At 49.5% G+C, this 20,095-nt stretch overlaps 1 protein-coding gene across 1 annotated transcript in view; it reads right to left on the bottom strand.

The window, feature by feature from the left end:
- DAG1 (dystroglycan 1) overlaps positions 1-20,095 on the bottom strand; it is a 49,187-nt gene that overhangs the window by 3,146 nt on the left and 25,946 nt on the right. Inside the window, 1 exon segment of the mRNA XM_021529173.3 lies at positions 11,585-11,994. Within this exon segment, the coding sequence (XP_021384848.2) occupies positions 11,585-11,866 (282 nt within the window). The 5' untranslated portion in view covers positions 11,867-11,994.

The raw sequence follows: 20,095 nt of genomic DNA, 5'->3' as shown, positions 1-20,095 counted from the left end.
GATGGTTCTGAGTCCCTGGCCTGGCTGGAGCACACCAGCTCTCAACAAGCAGCATGAAATCCTGAGAGCTACCTGGTGTTGTTCGGCTCTGCCAGAGGAACAGCAGCCAAGGCTGAAGGAAGGGAGCAAACCCAATGTGTCATGGCCAGTGTGGGCAGGCAGGGATGTGGCACTTGGGCTGATGAATTGCTGGACATGACACAGGACAGCATTCCAGCCTGGCTTCACCCCCGGGCTAGCTAAAAATGAAGGACTTCACTTTCACATAACTTGCTGCTGCAAGAGAAGGCTTTGTTTCAGAGCACAGGCACCTCAGGACTCCAACACACTCTTTGCTACCTCTGTCAGCCTGGGGGACTCTGTCTCCTGCCCTGGGTTGTAGCTGAGGGTGGGTGCAAACCCCCAAGCCCCCCCAGTTGCTGGCAGCTGAGATCCTCTGCTCTAAGCCGCTCGCGGATCACGCGGCGCAGCGGAGCCGCTCGGGCTGTGCGGAGGAAGGGGTGAGGCTGCCAGCTCGGTGGGCTGTGACATTTCCCGGGGCTGCAGGTACTCCAGAGTGAGTAACCTGAGCTTCATCACCTCCCAGACCCGGAGGCGTTTGGCAAGTGCGCTGGCTGGGCTTTCCAGAACTCCACGAGGCATCTCCCCCTGGCACTCAGAGCAAACAGGATGCTCTGGGGCTCATGGAGACACATTTAGCAGCCTGGTCCATGGTCTGGGCTCACTGCAGTCCAACACAGAGCCAGGCTCTAACTCTCTTCCTGAAAGGGTGCTTTGGTTCTCTGCAGTTCTGTAAAGCTTATACATATTTCATCATTTACCCAAATGCAAAGCTGGGAGAGGAGCTTTGCAAGGAAACCTGCCTGGCAGGAGCATTTCTACACCCAGCAGCAGGTGCAGTGCTGGGGCTGGACTAGCCAGACAGTTCTGCTGGGGAAAGCCCCTGGATGGACAAGGAAGGATGCCTGATGCTGCAGGGCTGGGCACACTGTGAGTCCTGGGTGCCACTCCCACTCCCTGGCTGCAGGCAGGCTCCAGACAGCACCCTGGGAATCACCCCCACACTGTGGGTTTCAGCACATGGAAGGGTCTGGATGCACAGCTCTGCCAGCATAATGCAGGACCCAAAAATCTTTTGGCAAGAGCAGCAGGAAAAAAGCTTTTGTGCAAGAGCTACAGAGGGCTTCAGCCAGCCTGGACAAGCTGGAGAGTACATCATGAGCCACATGCTGGGTACAGTTTATAGAGCAGAGTTTAAAGCTCTCAGGACAGCTTTAGTTAACTCCTCACCAGCAATATGCCAGAGCAGAGAATTCAGATTCCTGCTTACAACAGCTGGAGGAAGCTGTCCCAAGGGCCCTGTACCTCAATATATGCAACCATGCACCAGCATGTGAGCATCCTTCCCCTAGGCCTTGTTGTGTACCCACGTATCTGGCAGAGGAGGGGTTTTGGCAGGGCTGTGGCTGCATGCACTCCTCCTCCACTGCAAGAACAGGAGCTGCTTTTAGCCCAGCCATCCCAAAGGAAAGGCAGCCCTTCACCTGAGCTGGGCACAGGGAGCCAAGCCTTGCTCCTGCATGAACAAAGGAACGAATTGTCCTTCCTTGTCATTTCTTTTGCCAAAACAGAACAAAGGCAGGGTCTGCTCCTGCCCAGCTACAAGCACTGACCTGCCCCCATCTTCCTTTAAAAAGTGGCATTTTGTCACACCCTCTAAAAACTGAGATGCCAAGACAATGCTCAGTGCAATAAAGGATTTACAGTAGCAGGAGCTGGATGGTTCCACTCTTTATCCTCTTGTGCCAAAATTAGCCACTAACCTGCCCACTGTGGAGGAGGGCTGGGCTGGGCACACATAAGGAACAGAAACATAGAGAGTCAGGACAAAGCCACAGCATTATTGAGGCTTATACAATCAAGAAGAATAAAAACTTTAATAGCGAGTGGTTAAATTCACTCTGAGTGTGTAATTTTAGGCTACATTTGGAACAAATCTTCCCCTTCTGTGCACTCTGCTAAAGCCCTTAATTACAGGATCACACACTCCACACAGCTTTCCTGAGAGTTGGAGTTTTGTGCTGCTGCCTCCTCCCTGGGCACTGGCATGACTTGAGGAGAAGACCTACAAGCAGCAGTATTTTACCAAGTCTCATGTCACAAGGTGATTCTTCCTTCAGTCATCACTGCTCACACTTCTGACAGCCAAACTCATTTCAGAAAGGTGACTGACCTCACCAGCAGAAATGACAGCAAGGGAGGCACTGGCCAGTCTGAATATTCCTGCTTGGAAAACCATTTCTAACCTGCAGTTTACATGCTAGAAAAGGAAACTGCAGCCAGACAGATTCACACCAAAATCTAGCCTCTCCTGAAAAACAAAAACAGGCTAAGCAATCACTGGCTGGGATGACTTGTTCTAGCAGGGATGTGACAGTTGCAAAACATTTATAAACCCACTTAAACTTGATTTAAAAAGAGCTGAGCTAGTTCAGATGTGTTCAGCCTGTGAGGAGATGTGGACTGTTTCTAAAGGCTCTGCAAGAGATGATTAAGAAAATCAAATTTATGTGGATTACTCCTATGAAGCCTGTGCTTCCCCTGGGAAATCTTTGAGAAGGCAACAAGTCACAAGCATTTGATGTCTCTGCACTGCTTTAAACACAGCTACTGACCTGTTAGCAGAAATCATCCACGTTCATGTGAGAAAGGAAGAGCCCAGAAAGATTAGAGTAGATAAATAAAGTTGTTAGCATGATGGATAAAAATACTTGCTCCTAAACAAATGCTGACCAGAGGAGGCCTTGGCGTGGGTCTGTCCTGTCCACATCACTGCTGTGTTTGCAGTGGTGTGGACTGTGAAGAGGGAGATCTGGACTCTGTTCTAGCAATGATTCTTTCAAATATTGCTTCAAAGGGTATTTGTTAAGGCTACACACAGTTAATGATTTGGGATCTCTAGTTTTCATGTTAAAAGTTTCCCACTTTTCTGTGTATGCAATAAGTATCAGCCTTAAGTCCTGCCATTTCCCTCAGGGGGTCTGGTTTCAAAATAACTCTTCCATTGCCCAAGTTAAAAAAAAAAGAAGGCTTTGTTTTCCCATTATTTGAGATAATTGTAACTGAATGCTTATTGGCTAAAAATTACACAAGCCTCACAGTGTATAGAAGACCATTAAAAAATAAGCCATGAAAGTGATATAAAATACATAGTGAGTGGTCTGGCTGGTTTTGAAGACCTTGTTCACAAAATCCTTTTAGATAGACATGGCCTGATATTTTTAGGCCAGCCAAGAGCAGTCAACTCATGAAAGAAGATAGCTCAGTTTGACTTGTTTTTTTAAACTCGGATCTTAAAGCCCTGTAGCCAACAAGACAAAGATAAGCAAAGGAGCAGTGAGCAAAACTGCTGCCTTGAGGGAATTCAGGCAAAAACTGCATTCTTGCTTACTAGAGGGCCCTTTAATCCTCCAGGTATTTAGTCCTGCTCCTCCTTCTGATGAATCCCCTGAAAAGGAGGCAGCAGCCCTTTGCCAGGAGACAGGTACCATAGGATCCTGCCACAGGTCTCCACTATGGCACACTGCTACGAAATCTTCCCAGTCCTGGAAGTATCCAGTGGGATCTCCCCTGTTTGTGCTGACAGACCATTGCATAGGCAGCAGCAGCTGGGAGTCGTCTCCTTTCAAATCAGTCCTGAAAACCCCTACGACTGCTTTTGGGCAGTCAGCATGGACAGTCCTGCAGCTCTGCCAGATCTCCCACTGCCCCCTTCCCCTCCCTGTGCCCACCAGCTGCTGAGAGACAGACAGGGATTTATCTGGGGTGCAATTACTGATGACAATTTACTGTAGCCAGGCTCCTTCAGCGTCACCCCAACACACATGGCCAGCAATGAGGAATATCCCAGCTGGGCCCTCCAGAAGGTGAGCTGAGCTGAGCTGTGCCAAACTGACTGACCCCGCCAGTGTTACACCAAGTCTGCAGGCTCAGGCTTCTGCAAGCAATTAACCAGCAGGCAGGGGAAGAAAATGGAAATTCAAATGCAATTCAAATGCAAATATAACTGCAGAGAAAGAGTCAAGCCTAAGCTGTTTGCCTAAGCCCAAGCTTCATCTTAAACCCCCTGCTAATGCTGCAGCATGGGCAGTGTTGGCAGCAGAAGCAACAGGCAGCCTCAGCCCCGAATCAGATCCATGGGCAGATAGATTCTCATTGCCTTGTCCCACAGAAGTTGGGGGAGGGACACTGGCTTCAGATCCACCCCAGTGCTGCTGGAACTGTAGGCACTGCAACGAGCACAGCCAGACCGGAGTCAGGAGGTGATGGGCACAGGGCCTGCAGGATCTAGCTCAGAGGATGGAGTCCTTGTTTTGGGAGGCAGGCTCTGCCTGTGGATCCATCAGGTGCACTCCTCACCTGACACAAAGGCTGCGCTGTGCCTGCAGACCAAGCTGTCCAGGAACCACAGCCCCAGGCAGGTGCCAGGGCAGCAGAGGCTGGGTCATGGAATGTGATGGTGCAAGACAGGAGCTGGAGAGCCCTCAGCCCACAGCAGCTGCCAGAGCCTGCCAGAGTTCAATGTCTGGACAATGCTTTCAGACACACAGCGATTCTTTGTGCTGTTCTGTGGTAGGCCAGGGCTTGGACTTGATGGTCCTTGTGGGTCCCTTCCAACTCCGAATATCCTGTGATTCTATGAAGCTGTGGGCCTTTGGCCCCAAGAACAGCCCTGCCAGGAAGGTTGGCCTGTGTGCATCCAGGAAAGGTTGTGTGAAGGAGACTCCAACCTTACTTGCCACCTCCTCTCTTCTAACACAACAGAACTGCAAACCAGGACATCAGACAGGCCATGCCTAGAAACACAAGGGCCAGAAAACTGTGGTGCAAGAAGGATGGGCACCTCTCAGAGCCTTCTGCTCACTGGGCACTGCTGCTGCACTGCTGTGCTGTGGAAAGCTCAGGCTGGAGAAAGGAAAGCTGTGCTTGGCACAGCAAGCAGGAAGGACTTCCAACACAGATGCTTCCCTGTGGAAGGGACTGTGATACCTGACAAGGCTTTTGGGTACCCTCAGCAGACACTGCTCCTCTGGGCTGCTGTGTACCTTGCACAAAAGGCCCAACAACTCATAAACAAAACAAGCTGCTCCAGGACATCTCATGCAGATGCCTCTGCCCCTGGAAGTCTGAACACAGCCCAGAGACTTGACTGGTTTTCAGAAGTATGTCAGCCTCAGTGACACAAGCCTTCATTACCAGCAGGAGCCCACCACCTTTGTTCAGAGACCAAAAGCTACACAAGAACAGCCAGTAATTGGTGCTTCCTTAATGCACAGGTAGGTCAGGATGGTTGAACTAACCCCACATTTTGGCTGGTCCCAGCCAAAGCCCTGCAAAGCCCTTCCTGTATGTCTGTGTGCACTGAAGCTGTTGCTTTAGAAAAACAAATTAAACCCAGCCCAGAAAGCTGACTTAAGGGGGAATAAGGCTTGCAGCAAAGGGGGAATAAGGACATCACTGGTCCTGGCCCTCATCTTCAAGTTCTAACTTCAGCCTCTGAAGGACCAAAGCTAGTAACAAAGCTACTCAAAGTAGCTGCTCTGCTTTTATGTGCTCATGACAACCTGAATGAGAGGTTTACATGTCTCCTGCTAATCTGCATTTTCCAGCCATTGAAGGAGTGAGTGAAGCCTCTCGCATAGAAAGGAGCCCCCTCCTCTGCGGATGTGGGCGTACGGCTCAGCCTGCCTTCCACACGAGCTGGGCTTTGCCTGACCAGCTTCTTTGCCATCAGTAAAACAGCTCTGCAAAGGTGCAGGCTGAGCAGCTACGCCCAGCTCATGCCACCCTCGCATACTCCTGCCATGACGGCTTCTTTTCCAGATGCGCCTCTGTGCTGGCTATAAGGACACCATTCAGCGTCCCACTCTGCCTGGGCAAGGGAACACAACAGCTGTTTCACTGGGAGGTCACTACAAAACATTAAGTGTCCCAAGAAATCCTCCTTTCATCGGTCCATGCAAGCAGCTTGGAAGGATTTGTTTAGCCTTATTGTTGGAGCGGGAAGGCGCAGCCCGCCCGCGCCAGGGCTGGGGTCAGCACGGGCTGCCCACACCCCGCTTTATCCCTTGTCCAGGGGGTGAGCACGGGGCAGGAAAAGCCTCAAACAGCTTTAAAAAAAAAAGTTTGGTCGGGCTCTTCTTTCAGCGCGACTTTTTATAAGCAAAAGGCCAAAGGGAAGCAAAAATACCACAGAGCAGGGATGCCAAGTGCTGGGGGTTTAGCGCTGCCACCGCACAGCTAACCAGCCCTGGCAATTTATTCCTCCCATCAGCAGATTGCTGGAAAGCCGGCTTTCAAGAGATGGCAAGGAAAAGCAGACCAGATCTTGCAGCCTCAGGTCTGCCCCTTTGCAGGATTCTCATTATTGTCACATTCCTGTCTCCCTGGGTGCTCAAAGCAACAACCTGTAAGAGCAGGACAAAACAAGGAACTTCCCAGCCCTCTGAAAAGCCAGTTTATAATTAGACCGAGTCACATTTTCCACTCCTCCAAATTCAGAGTTTGTTACTATGCGTGCACTGAAAATGCCAAATTCTCTGACTCGGTCTCACTGCAGGAAAAAGATAAGCCCCCTCGGCCTCCCCGGAGGAATCTTATCAGCTCATCTTATCACTCAGACTGCAGTGTGGCAACCAAGCAAAGCCCTGCTCCAGTCTTCCTTTGCCTGGACCTGTTCCAGGCACTGCCATTTATCCCTGTCTGCTCGCCTGTAAATAGCGGCTGTTGCTGCACCTCCCAGTTAGTCCAAGAAAACCAGGGACCCCAGGGAGGAGGTGAAGCTCAAATGCCTTGACACAGAGAGGCTTTTAAGATACCCAGCTTGATGACACAGCCCCTCGGGAGTGCTCTTTGCTTCTCTTCTTCCTTTGAGAAATGCCACTTTAATAAATTTCACATTCAGTTAAAATGCTCTGAAATAAGGATCATTGCAATAGGGGAAGAAAAAGTCAGTATTTTGTGGTTTTCTTCCCTGAAAGCAAGTTGTGTCCTGGCACTGCAGGCTGGCTGTCAACATCCAGCCCTTGGCTTTGGGGTTGGAGCAGGATTGAGGTGAGCCCTGACAGTAGATACCCATGTCAGGACTCCTGCAACCCAATCTCTGTGGATCCTGTTTATAAATCAAGGTCCCTGACATCTGATGAGAGCAAAGCTGTTCAATAAAAGCCACTTCAGCAGATGGCAAACAGAACAACCATTGGAAACTCAGCCTCCTGCTTGGAAAATTTAGTGGTGGACTTGGCAGTGCTGGGTTAATGGTTGGGCTGGATAATCTAAAAGGTATTTTCCAACCTAAACAACTCTGTGATTCTATGAAAGCAAGTCTCCCTTTTCCCCAGATGGATAACCAGTCTCTGATAACCTCCAAGCCCGCTCCACAGCCCCACTGTGTAATTCACCTGAGTGAATTCTGTTGTTCTAATCACTTTCCCACCAGCTATGTTTGCTTACAGAGACAGCTTCTCAGAGCCTCTGCTGTGTATTTTAGCTGTCTTCCCAACAACGCCCTATGGAAACCATGCACTTCAAACCTAAAAATAATGAGGGGCTAAGACACAGCTGGGAATGCTCACCTGTGCTGACTTGAGCTCCTCAGCACTGGCTACAAACCCATGCAGATCTGCTCTGTGGGATCCATCCCACAGCCAACACTACCAGGACTGAAGGCAGGTCAGCAGCTTTACATGACCTTCAAGGAAGACACAGCAAATCTCCTGCTCTGGCAGGGATGTGACTTGGAAGCAGTACACACCAGGAGTTTCTCTCCTTCCAGCATGCTTTATAGAGCCACCTTTATTTTAAATAAAAGTTATTTAATAGTGTCTCTATGTATTGTGGGTATATGTATTTAGGGTATCAGGTTGTGCAAGGGCTCAGTTCCTTGTGGGTATTGTACCATTGTGGGATTAGCATACCTTGGCTGGTGGGATGAGTGGAGAGCCATGTTTGGTAACAGCCACCACACCAAATCATGCACCTCACCTTCTGTCCTCTTCTGGAACTCAACATTTAGAAGCAGGAAAAACTACAGACCTGGATATTTAAGCTGATAGGAAAATGTCCAAAGCAAAGCAGACATGGAAACACAAATGATTGTAGGATACAGCAAACAAGGTTATTTATAGAAGAGAAAAGGAAGTTTAATGCTTTTATAAAATGTTCTGGTAAAGGTTCATCTGGAATGTTTTGTAATGCTGTGGTCATGCAAACATAAGAAAAATAAACTCAAGCTGTAGGAGGTGCAGAAGACAGCTGCAAAGCTGAGGGGAAGGAAAGAAAGCTTGTTTTATGAGAAAGACTAAAGAGGTTGGCTTGTTTAACCTAATAAAATCAAGATGGAGAATATGCCTGTCACCTATAAATACATAAGGGAAGTAAATATTATGAAGGTAGAATTGATTTAGGCTAAAGGGCAGCACATATAAATATTTCTAGCCATCTCTAAATTTAGGCTAGAAGCTGCATTTTTAATCAGAGCAGCCAAATTCTGGAGCAGCTTCAAACACAAGTGGCAGGAACAGGAAATCCAACTGGTCTTTTGACCGGAGCATGATCTGTTCTTTGACAGGACACAGCTGAGAGGTAACAGGTCAGACTCCACAAGTCCTCAGTGGGAATGGGGTTAAGGAGATGATGACTGGTGAAGGTACCAGCACTAATGCCCATGTTTACTCTGTCCCAGCCAGCATCTGCCAGGAGCCAGTGGGAGCCAGTGGCAACCCACCCACACATTGTCTGCATGGCAAGGAAATTGGGTGTTTTAACTCAAACCTTGTAAAAATACCAATGTTTTGATGTCAAGATGTGACAGAAAGGTGTGCAAGGTGCCTTTTAGGAAGCCACAGCAAGGAATTTTAATTTCCAACCACCTCCAGACAGCAGGAGAGCAGTCTTACAGCTAGAAAGCCCTGCTGTAGTGAGGAAGCTAGAGGACAGCATCTGGACTGACCTGCTGCCAAATCCAACAGCTGGAATACCTGCAAGCTCCAGCTGCTTTTCAGAGGACATGATACTGCCTGAGCAAGGCACTTGCTTGGGAACACAAGGCACAGGGGAAGGGTGCTACCATGGCCCCAGTGCCTTGCAGGCAGCTGGCTCTGAGCAATGTGGAAACAGACTCTGAAATTAAGACACGTGGTAGTTTTTACTCCTTTTCTCTGCAGCTTGAGCACATTCAAATAATCTTGCTTCTGTCCTTAGCCATAAAACTCTCACCTGTTGTTCAGCAGCTTTGGGGGTGGCAGGGAAAGGCTGGGGAGCTCATACCTGACTGTGCAGGAGTGCGTGCCTGCGGGGCACTCCTCCACCACGCTGCACATGCCTGGCGTTGTTTCCATCCCACAGCCGAGTTTGCAGATAAAAGTATTTTGTCTACAGCTGGCTGGAATCTGCTAACAAGCAGGGAGAGGATCTGAGAAGGAGCTTCAAGGCGATCCCCACCACAATCCTAGAAATAATCAGTGGGAATCATCTAGAAATGAAGCAATCACACTTTCTCCAGGCTCCAGTGGCAATCTGGGGACAGCAACTGTCAGCATTTGTTTTAATAAAAAATTGTAGATAATTTCTTTAAAATTTAAGAGGAAAAAAATACAGGTAACCATATCTCATTGTAAACCCTGCTCTATCTCAGAAGGAACAGAAGTCTTTATTCTTTCTTCTCAGGGTTTAAGTACAGCAGAGACTAAGATTCAGAAGTATTATGCTTTTACTGCTCCAGCTGAGAAATGCCAGGCAGCCTGAGAAAAAAACCAGAGCAATCTGCCCTGAAACTTACCAGTAAAACAAAAATGCATCCTAGTACCCAAAATTGCCTACGCAGTTCTCACTAGCCAAGAATCAAATCCCCATAGCAAAGGTCAACTGTGCTCAGCAGCCAACATGCATTCTCTGCAAGGAGAGCCCTTCCAGAGACAGCAGCTAAGTGAAAGCCTGTTGCACTTTTAAAATCAATTTCAAGGTGAACAGATGCAACATGAACTTGGGTAAACTCAGGGATACGCATGGAAATTGCTCCCAGAGTTTGTTGAGCTATACACAAGCAGCAGCTGCTGGGTCCTGCTGCAGCCCAGGCCCTTCCAGGCCATCCAGGCTGTTGGTGTTGGTCAACACAACTCACACCTACATGGCAGAAGCATAATGTGAAGCCATCAGGTGGAATGGAAATAATCCATCACTATTTTCCTGCAGCTACTTGAGTTATCACAGATGACTTTTGTGCCAGGAAAAGATGACAGAGGAAGCTGTGGTGTTATATAAATACTGATACTTATTCTTGCCATCAAAGCAGCTATTAGACAACACCAGAACAAGCCACTTGGATGCAAAATCCCGACCCAAAGTTATAATTTTTGTAACATGAGATCTGGGGCTCACCACAGGCTCCGGCAGCCTGGTGCTGTACAGGTGCCCTGTGCTCTGAGCACAGGCTGTGGGTGAGGCCAGGCAGGGACCTCAGCCATGGGTCAGCACAGAGTCACCGAGACCAGCCTGGCCCCTTCCCCGACTCCTCTGGCCAGGGGCTCACCCTCCCTCCTCCCCCTGTCTGACCCTCTGTCCATAACAGCTGCATTCTTCACATTTTCTGCCCACCCTGGCACATTGTGGTCTGGCACCCTTGCTGAAGCCAGCAGGATCACGTATCAGGATTCCGGTAATTGTGTGACTGTACAGAGAGCTAAACCAAACCTGCCTTCCAGGAGAAACAGATGTCAGACTTGCTCCTGACTTCTCTTCATCTCCCTCTGATCTTCTAAGACACACCAGAAGCTTGTCTTTTTATAATGATTTATAATGCTCTTTGAAAAGAAATCCTGAGACTGGAAGGCAGTTCTATCTTTTAAGAAGAGAATTTTCTGAATTCCACGTGATCCAAGCAAACCCTTCCAGGAAAGGACTAACAATGACCACACCTGTGTTTGGCCATGTCCCGACCTTCCTCTGGACTATTCTACCCCTCTCCTGCACTCAGGACTGATTCCAAAACACAGTTTTCAGGTCCTTGCAGTGCCAGCGGTATGAGTTTAAGTTAGATAAGGGGAAAGGCTACCATTTTTCCCAAGGGGAATTAGGGGCAAGGTCAGAAGAGACAGTGTCACAGGCAGCCCAAAACCTTGCTGGCAGGACAGAGTCTGTTTGTCAGGAAATGTTTTGTTACCACAGTGAAGCAAACTCCCCAAGCCTGAGCAGAAGTCCCAGAGAATCCGTGGCTCCCCAGATCCCAGGGCAGCATCTCCTCATGAATGTGCCCATCGTTTCAGGGGCAGAGCATCTCATAGTTTAAATACAGCCAACAAATTCAATAATTCAATTAGTCATCCCTGAGAAGTCTTCTCTGTTACAGAAGAGAGAAACTTTGCAATGAGATGACACTACTTTTTTATAAAAATCCTTCTCCTGTAGTCCTACAAAACTGTAAGGCTGCTTCCCAGCCACCCTCATGACCCAGCACATTAGTGGGGTGACTCACTCGATCCTGCATGAATATAACTAAAGATGATCCTTGGGGAATGGCGTTTCTCACCTGGACAACTTCTCCATTGGAAGCAATTAAATCCGTGGGGATGGAGACTCTGAAGTAGCGTCCCACCACGGCAGAGCTGTCGGGTATCCCCACCACAGCCGGCACAGCCTCCCGCAGCTCCGACAGCGCCGAGTGCATGGAGGCCTCCAGCTGGTTCTCCCAGTCCCGAACCACTTCTGCCGGCTCGCTGGGCCAGTGGCAGTGAGCAGAGGCTGCCAGCAGCAGCACAGGGAGCCAAGTCCTCCCCAGGACAGGGGCTTGCAGTAGGCATCCAACAGTCATTCTTCCCAGCAGCCTTGGCAACGGTGCTCCAGCTGGAAAGGAGATCACAGGGAATCTGCAGGCACCACAGCACAGGCAGGGGATCCACCAGTCCTTCACAGCAGCCTCATCCTAGGAGTCCTGGGAACCTGGTTAGACATAGAAAATCCTATCAGCACATTAATTAAGATACCCAAGCCAGCCAGTCCTTGTGACAGTGACCTTGCAACGGGCAAAGGGCTACTGGCCATGTTACTCTCAGTGCCTCAGCTTTTGATTTAACTGCAAGTTACCACAACCATTAGAGCGCTTGAGAGCTCCTCAGCTCCTCTTCTGACATGCAGCATCTCCAAAGAAAAAAGATCCTCCTGCTTTTGCATGCAAACAACCATGTTTCTGCTGCTCTGGAGACACAGCATCCTGAGATAGCCACAAGGTAGGGAGACAGGGGAGATACAACCAAAGCTGAGACTGAGCACAACACTAATAGCTGACCTTTCACGGCGAGCTGTAGCCAGGCTGGAATATCAGTGGATTTAAATGTCAGTTACCCAGTAGGAAAGATACTAAGAAACATTTGGAAGTCCAAAGCTGCCATCCTAATGGCTTGACACATAACAGATGCTTCTGTCTCTCCGGCCCATGAGCCTGGTTTTCAAGCCAGGTCTCCTCTCAGATCCAACTTTTTGTATTAGTGTGTTCAGGGTTGATCTGGGGGCCTGCAACATGCAGCCCCAAATCAGACTGAAGTGAGCTAAGCACACAGTGGTTTATGCTGCCATCCAGCTCTCTCCTGCATGTACAGCTCACCTGTGCCCACACTCTGCCAAGACACATTTCCAGCATTCCCTCACTTCGTTGTTTTGTTCTTTCACTTCATCCCCATCATTACCACCTCCCCGCTTCCCTGGATCTCCTTTCTCTTTGTCCTTTGGCCATCATTTTCTTTGTTTCCCCAGCTACTTCTCCCTCCAGACTGCATTCAGCCACGGCAGTCACCATGCTCCTCTTCACAGACTGCTTGCAGGAGACCAGTGGATTCCTGAAATAGGACAGAGCCATTTGGGGCCTCAGGGTATGGCAGTTTGCAGCCAGCACAGCCCCTGGCAACTGATCTGAGGTAATGAGTGGAGCGGTGGGCTACACAGGATGACAGGACAGACACACAGACCAAGCAGACATTGTTCAATACCAGGAGCACACAAGACTGTGTTCCCTTATGCCTTGAACCAACTCCTTTTTCCCAGGCTGAGAGAGAAGTGGCTCCAAATTCCCAGAGCAAATCAGCACAGCTTCCAACCACTGGCTCCCAGTTGGATTCATTTTAGCCTGTTCTGTCTGCACCGTATGATTCACATCAGGCTGTCCCAGGAGACCCTGGAGCCAGTCCATGTGGGAAGGGAAATCCCACTGCTTCTTGCCCTTGCAGAGCTCCTGGAGCAGCACGACAGTGCTCAGCTGCCTGCTGTGCTGTGGCCAGGCAGGGTGTATTGCCCACCAGAGGCTTGCAGAAGCAGGCAGAGGTCTGCCCACGTAGGCACCCAAGCCCAAGGCTACCACAGCAGGCTCTAGGAATAACAGGAGAGATAAGGTTTGGTTGCTCACCCTCCTAAAGCCTGAGCTCTAGAGAAGCTGAGAGGCAGCATGTAAGGACCTGCACATCTGCATCCCTCGATGGGCCTTTCACAATAAACCCCACACAGAGAAGGGCTGACACCTCCTACCCCAAGGTAACAAGCCCAGGGCACACACAGAGGGCTGTGGGTAGTGGGAATTAGGAGCTGAATGCAATAACCTCTGGCTACAGGATCCATGAGGCAGATACCCAATCTGACTGCTGTTCTGTGGAGAACCTGTCTCAAGTGAAAGGCAGAAGAGACAGCAGAGGCAGGATAACATTGCTGGGAACCACAAGACAGATGGAAGGATGGCTGGTAAGAAGGTCAGTGCTACAAAAAAGCCCACTCCCTGCTGCTCTTGTGCTTCCAACTGTCTGACATGACGGGGAGGGGAATATACCAGGTGAAACAAGGAAGGCGATGCCTTTCCCAAAGGCAAAGGAACACAGACCCATAGACTCTCCTGAGCTGGAAGGGGCCCATCAGGATGATCAAGTCTAACTCCTGGCGCTGCACAAGACACACCAAGAATTCCACCATGTGCCTGAGAGCTTTGCCCAACTGCTTCTTGAGCTCTGTCAGCCTTGGGGCTGTGACCATTCCTTGGGGAGCCCATTCAGTGCCCCACCACTCTCTGGGTGCAAAACCACCAGCACAGGATGGTCTTCTCACAGAGAGAAGTGCCTGAGCTGCTTCTCCAGAGTTTATCCTCAGGAAGTGGCTGCTGGGTAAGGACAAGTCACAATCCCTATAGGGTACATCTCTCCTACCAGCTCCCTGTGTGGTCAGAGGAGGATCTGACACATTGCAATTGATTTCAGATGAGCACAGTTATCTCAGCAGGTGAGTACCACAGTAGATGTCTGGTGGAGAATATCCAACAGGCCATGTGAAAGAGCTACAGAGATGTCAAAGACACCTGCAAGAGGTCCTGAGGAAGTCACTGCTCATCACAATGGGAAATCAGGGGACTCTGTCCCTGCACTGTGCTTCCGAAGCTGAAAAAACTACCTTCACACTCCACGGAGCCTGGAGCATGGTGACTGTAGTGATGACACCTTGTCCATGATACTTCTCCTGAAAGCTGCTCGTTGGAAAGCCCTGATGTGTATGGCAAGCAGGGGCAGGATCAGACTTGTAGCCAGGGGAGGAATGTGGCAGCAGCCCCGTGGCTGCCACGGGGCTGAGACGCTATCGAGGAAATGCGGCTCCCTCTCACTGCTGCATTGAACATCCACACCTGAGCAGAGGACAGATGCCCCAGACAGCCAGACACAGAGTGTACAACTGCACAAGGCTGTAAAAACAACTGGAGAGGTGCTTCAGGCCAGTCCCTGCCCTATCACACTGCAGTGGAGATCATGCATGAGCGTGGTACAGCTCTATGCTGCTCAGCCAAATGACGTGATCCAGCCTGGGGCGTGCATTTTTGTTGGATGGAGAGGAGCATTTGGGCAGAAAGGAGCTGGTTCTTGGTATCTGCGGTGAACAGGAGAGGAAGATGAAGTCATCACCTATTTCAGAAATACTTATCAAAACAGTCAACAACCACTGCCCCATATATGCCACTCAGCCCAGCAACTAGCCATTATATGCTCATGTGACACTTGCAGGTTGCAAATTCAGTTTCATTTTAGGGAAACTACAGAAGAACAGGCTCAGCATATAGGAATGGAGCACACAGGAGGTATAGGCAGAATTCAGTAGCTGATAACAAAGAACAAACAGAAGAGCCAAGAACAAACTTGCGCCACTAAAAAAACACCTTAACACAGCTCCACCTCACCACACAATGGACAGAAGCTGAAACACTGCCAGCCTCTCACAGAGTGTGAAGGAGGAAAAGCAGGGTGGTTCCAGCTATCAGCAGAGCTGTACAAGGCATTGCCCTGCAGTGCTGCGGTCCACATGGGCTATCAGTGCAAGGTGAATACCTTTTGGGATACGGAATCCCCTGCCTAAAGCCAGTAGTGCTGCTCTGCAAGTCTACTGCCACCAGTACTGTGAGTCTGGATTCAGCTGCAGAAGAGTGAAGGTTACCTGCAGCAAGGCAGGAACAAGTGCCAGGACCTGCCTGGTGCCTCTGGTTTGAGAGCCCACACCACCTCAATGGCACTACCATGGGCACAACCCTGACTCAACTGAGAAACCATCCCAGCTGTATTTGGAAAACGTCAGCATTCTGGATCATTGTCCATGACCAGTGAGTGCCACAGAACTGGAGCTCTCCAGGAGCAAAAACCTCAGTGCTTCACAAATTCAAAACAGGGCCAAAACCAAAACACAGATGGAATTCTGCAGGTGGTTTTCTGCTGATCTCTGGGAAGCATCAGGCCATAGAGATGACTGACTTAGGCAGCACTTCCCAGTTATGAGGGAAGGCTAGACCACCCCAGCTTCTCTACATGGCACTGTGCTCCTCCTTCCAGCAGGATCTGCACTGCCCAGTCTCACAGAACAAATACAAAAGGTTCAGGTTAGTCCTGAATTTCAGGATGTTTTGTTCTGTCTGATCTTCTGAAAGAACTGACTTTCTCTTTATTCTCCTGCTTCTGTGAGAGCTCTTTTGGTCTTAAGTTCAAGCCTTCAGAGTGCTGGATGAAACATCAAAGTCAGTATCAACATCTGCTTCAGTCCTAGAGCTTGCTGCATGTGCCAAGGTTGATTCCTGATCTTCAGTGCCAAACCCCCTCGCAGAGCCACAGAACTGGGCCTGCTTGGTGCAGTTATGATGCTGCATTTGATACGATGCTGACTTGTCAAGGCAATGCTGGAATTTGCTCCTTCTCCATGCAGCTATGAGACCCACTGACATGGTAAGGTACCTTTGTTATCTAGGAATGCTGAACAGTGCAGGCAGAAGATGGGACTGAAAGGAAAGACTGAGAGCAGGACAAAGTAGCTACTCTGAGCCATGCATTTTCCCAGAGATCTTTCCTTCTGCCCATCACAGACCCAAGTGTGGAGCCAGGGGAAGCATCCCAGCCAGAGGAGGGTGGCTGTCCTAGAAATGACTCTTCCTCTGTGGCCGATTGTGACACCACTTCAGCAAGAACCAGTGAAAGTGAAGTCTCTGTCCAGCTGCATCTAATCCAATTGCTCAAGCACACAATCACATCACTGGGCTGCGGTAATTAATCACCACCAGCATATTAATGCCACTGAGCCGAGCGTGCAGAAAGCTCGAGTAACTGTGATGCCATTCTTGACTCTGGTTAAGAAGATATGTAGGAGTTAGGAGGAATCCCACTTATCTGATTGCTTATTTACAAATATCCTCATTAAAGAAAGCATTGAGCAAGTGGCCTTTCTCTCTCTAAGGAAGCAAACTCAGCTGCAAAGACTCGGGGCACCTTTGCAGAGCAGAGCTATTGTCTCTGCAGAGATCTCCCGTGCGTGTTTCCACAGGAGGATCTCCGGGCAAGTCCCGTCAGCTATCGCGCGCCTGCGAGTCAAGGCAGCAAGGAGCCGGAATGATGAAACGCAGCGTCCCGGCCAGGCACACAAAGATGGCACTCTGCCGGACGTGCTGCCCGCTCCCAAACACGACAGCAGCCACCCCTGGTGCCAGCCTGGCGGCGCGGCCCGGGCAGAGGCGGCTGGTGCTCCCTGCACGTCTGCCCGTGCTGAAGGAGCCCGGGAAGGGGGCAGGAAGGACAAACAGCCCGTGGGCAGGGTGTCTGGGCACAGCAGCCCATCACCAAGTTATGAACTAACAGTCTCTTCAAGCCCAAAAGCATGCTAGCCTGCAAGCCTGACTTGTAGTATGTACAAAGAACACCCTGGAGCATGAAATTTAGGAAACAGTCAGAGTTTCTGTGCCTGCCCCGCTCTGGATGTACCCTGAAACAAAGGCAGCAGCCCTTCCAGCAGACTCTGTTAAAGGCTATGGGAAGTGCAGCAAACGCCTCTGGGGGTTATTTCCAACCTCAATGGCTTCTGCCATGTACATTCACAGATGACCCAAGCTCCAGATGCTGCTGTACACAGGATGAGTTACAGACAGGGATATACAGCAGGACAACCACAGAGACATGCTGGTCACACACAGACTCAGGGCAGGCATCTGCCATGAGGGAACAGGCCAGGAAGAGGACAAAAAGATTCACCACTAGACAAAGCTCCCCACTCCACATTGCTCAGTGACAGCATCCTGTCCTGCACAACACTAACCAGGCATTTCTAGGGATGGTGACCTTACACAGAGGCTGGAATACAAGCTCATGCAGTTTCTGGCTTAATGCTGCACTCATAGCTGCCTGCTCAAAGCCACGTGTGCACCAAAACCAAAGCAGCAGCAGCTCATGATCAGAGATAGGACCCTGAAAGACCTGTCCAAGTGGGAAGACTCAGATCAATGCTCCTGAGGCCCCTGGAGCCCCTTCCACCATCTCCCCCCACAGCCATCAACAGCTGGTCACCCCAGACACCATCAACTCAGGAGGTACCAACAAAGCTGTACTCAATTCTTCACCCTAAAACTTCATTTCAACATGGTGTACCCACTGTGTATTGTCACCACATTAAATGTGAAGGTGCTCAGAAGTGGCACCCAGCCCAAATGACATAGGCACAAAAAGTGCTGCCTTTTTTCATCCTCCTCCTTCTTGTATTTCTGCACTGCTCATCTCCAGCACATCTGGTGTCAGTAACAGGAAACCCTGATGCCAAAAAACAATCTAGGGGAAAAAAAAAACAAACTCAAACCCAAAACAGCAGTGCTAGAAATGTGTGCTGAGCAGGGAAATAAGCAGCACCTTCCTGTTGATGGGGGACTTGCCTGCAAGCAGTCACTAACTTGTTGCTTTCAAGTTCCAGAGGCCACAGGCAGTTTCGTGACACTTGTGCGGGAAGTGGTCACCGCCATCAACACCTTGCAGCAGTTTTTATTCTGCTAGAGCAAGTACTGAGATATTTAACTTTCCTGTCACTGAGAGGAAGCTTTCTGCTACCTTCATTACCACTCCGTGAGAGTGAGAAAAGATGAAAAGAGTCTAATTTTCCTCTTTGCCCCACCTGTTTGTCCAGAAGCTGAGATACTACACTGCTCTCCCCAATTGTGGACTCTATTCCCAGAAAAACTTATTTTCCTGAAGAGGTAAGCACTGAGGATATGCTCCAGTAAGAACTTCAACAAGTGCTGTGCAGGGGAGGAAGCAGCCTGGCAGTCCCAAAAACCCCCAGCCAGGGCACTCCTGCTGACGTATGTGCAAGGGGCAGTGCAGAGTAGCAGCAGCAGAAGCGCAAAGTACACCAGATAACTTTTGGCAGCTGAGGCATGTTTTTTCTTCCCTGCAGAGCACATTTCCTCTGCAAGATGCTGTGGCAAGACTTGTTCTGGAGGCAGCACCTTCCCCAGCCTCCAGCAGGAGGGATGAGTATGGTACCCACAGGTGCCTCTCGACTACACACTTCCACACTGACCTGACAGACTTGCTGGAAAACCATCTGGATGTCCCCCTACTCATCCACCCTGCTGGACTGGCCCCTTGCAGGCTCTGTGTGCTACCTGCCCTGTGCTCAAGCCATGTCTCCAGTGTCCGCTGTGCCTGACCTGTGGCAGTGACCTGCAGCTGCAGATTTTGGCTAGGCAACACTCCTGACTCTTTGATGAAAGTTTCAGCAACCACAATCAATCCCTTCCTCCACTTTGTTATTCCCAGACAGCCAACTCAGATCGTATCTTCAAGTGCATTCAGTTGAAAGGAAACTCAGATATTATCTTCCCAAGTATTTAGAAGGCCTCAGAGATCTTTTTTCCCCTGTAATTACAAACATTGCAGCCAGGTAGAACTGGCATTTCCTTGCTGCCAGCAGCCAGGAAAAATTAGGATATAAACATCCACCAACAAGCCAAAGCAGAGGGACAGCTTCAACAATGCCACCTCACACCTCTTGCATCCTGTGACCCAGGCCCATCTCAAGAGAAAGCTGGCAGAGAAAAGTGATGGGAATCAAAGGTATAAAATGGATCCTTCCTGAAGGAAGCTTGAAGAGAACAAAGTGGGATGCATAGGGGCACTAGGGAGATGGGAAACAAGAGCCCACGCTCTCCTCTAATGAAAGGACAAGAAGCCAAACTAACTCAAACAAAATGGGTTTTCTTAAGGATCCCATAGGGTCATGAACAGAAATGCTTAAACTTCACGTGGGCTAAAAAAAAAAAAATAAAGGGTGGGGCAGACAATTTTATAGAAGGCAGAGTTACCAAGGCAGTGCTTCTGGCTCAAGCATCACTTGATCCTGGGATGGCATTCATGGAAATGATGACTTGCATTCCTCTCCAGGCATCTTCTCCTGGCTGTTATTGGAAAGGGCATATAGGCTAAATATACAGCTGCAGCAGGGCAGAGCAAGGGTCTGTTTGCCTCAGGGCATACACTGTAATGTGGCTTTGGCTTCACTTGTGTTTCCAGTGCACAGCCAGCCAGAGCAAGTGCCTAAAAACTCTGCTTATAACTCCTGGTTTTGTCTGAAAATAAAGTGACAGTATGCAAAAATCCTAATATTTAATTCTGTGTTTAAGGGAATGTAAGCTAAAGGTAGTAGTAAAATCCACAGGAAATTAAACCAGAAAAGTTTATGGAAAAAAAAAGATGGGACTAAGATCTCCTTCCATACAAATGCTATA

This window comes from Lonchura striata, chromosome 12, assembly GCF_050655825.1.
Source record: "Lonchura striata isolate lonStrDom1 chromosome 12, ASM5065582v1, whole genome shotgun sequence".
NCBI lineage: Eukaryota > Metazoa > Chordata > Aves > Passeriformes > Estrildidae > Lonchura > Lonchura striata.
This window is presented reverse-complemented; position numbering and strand designations above follow the sequence as displayed.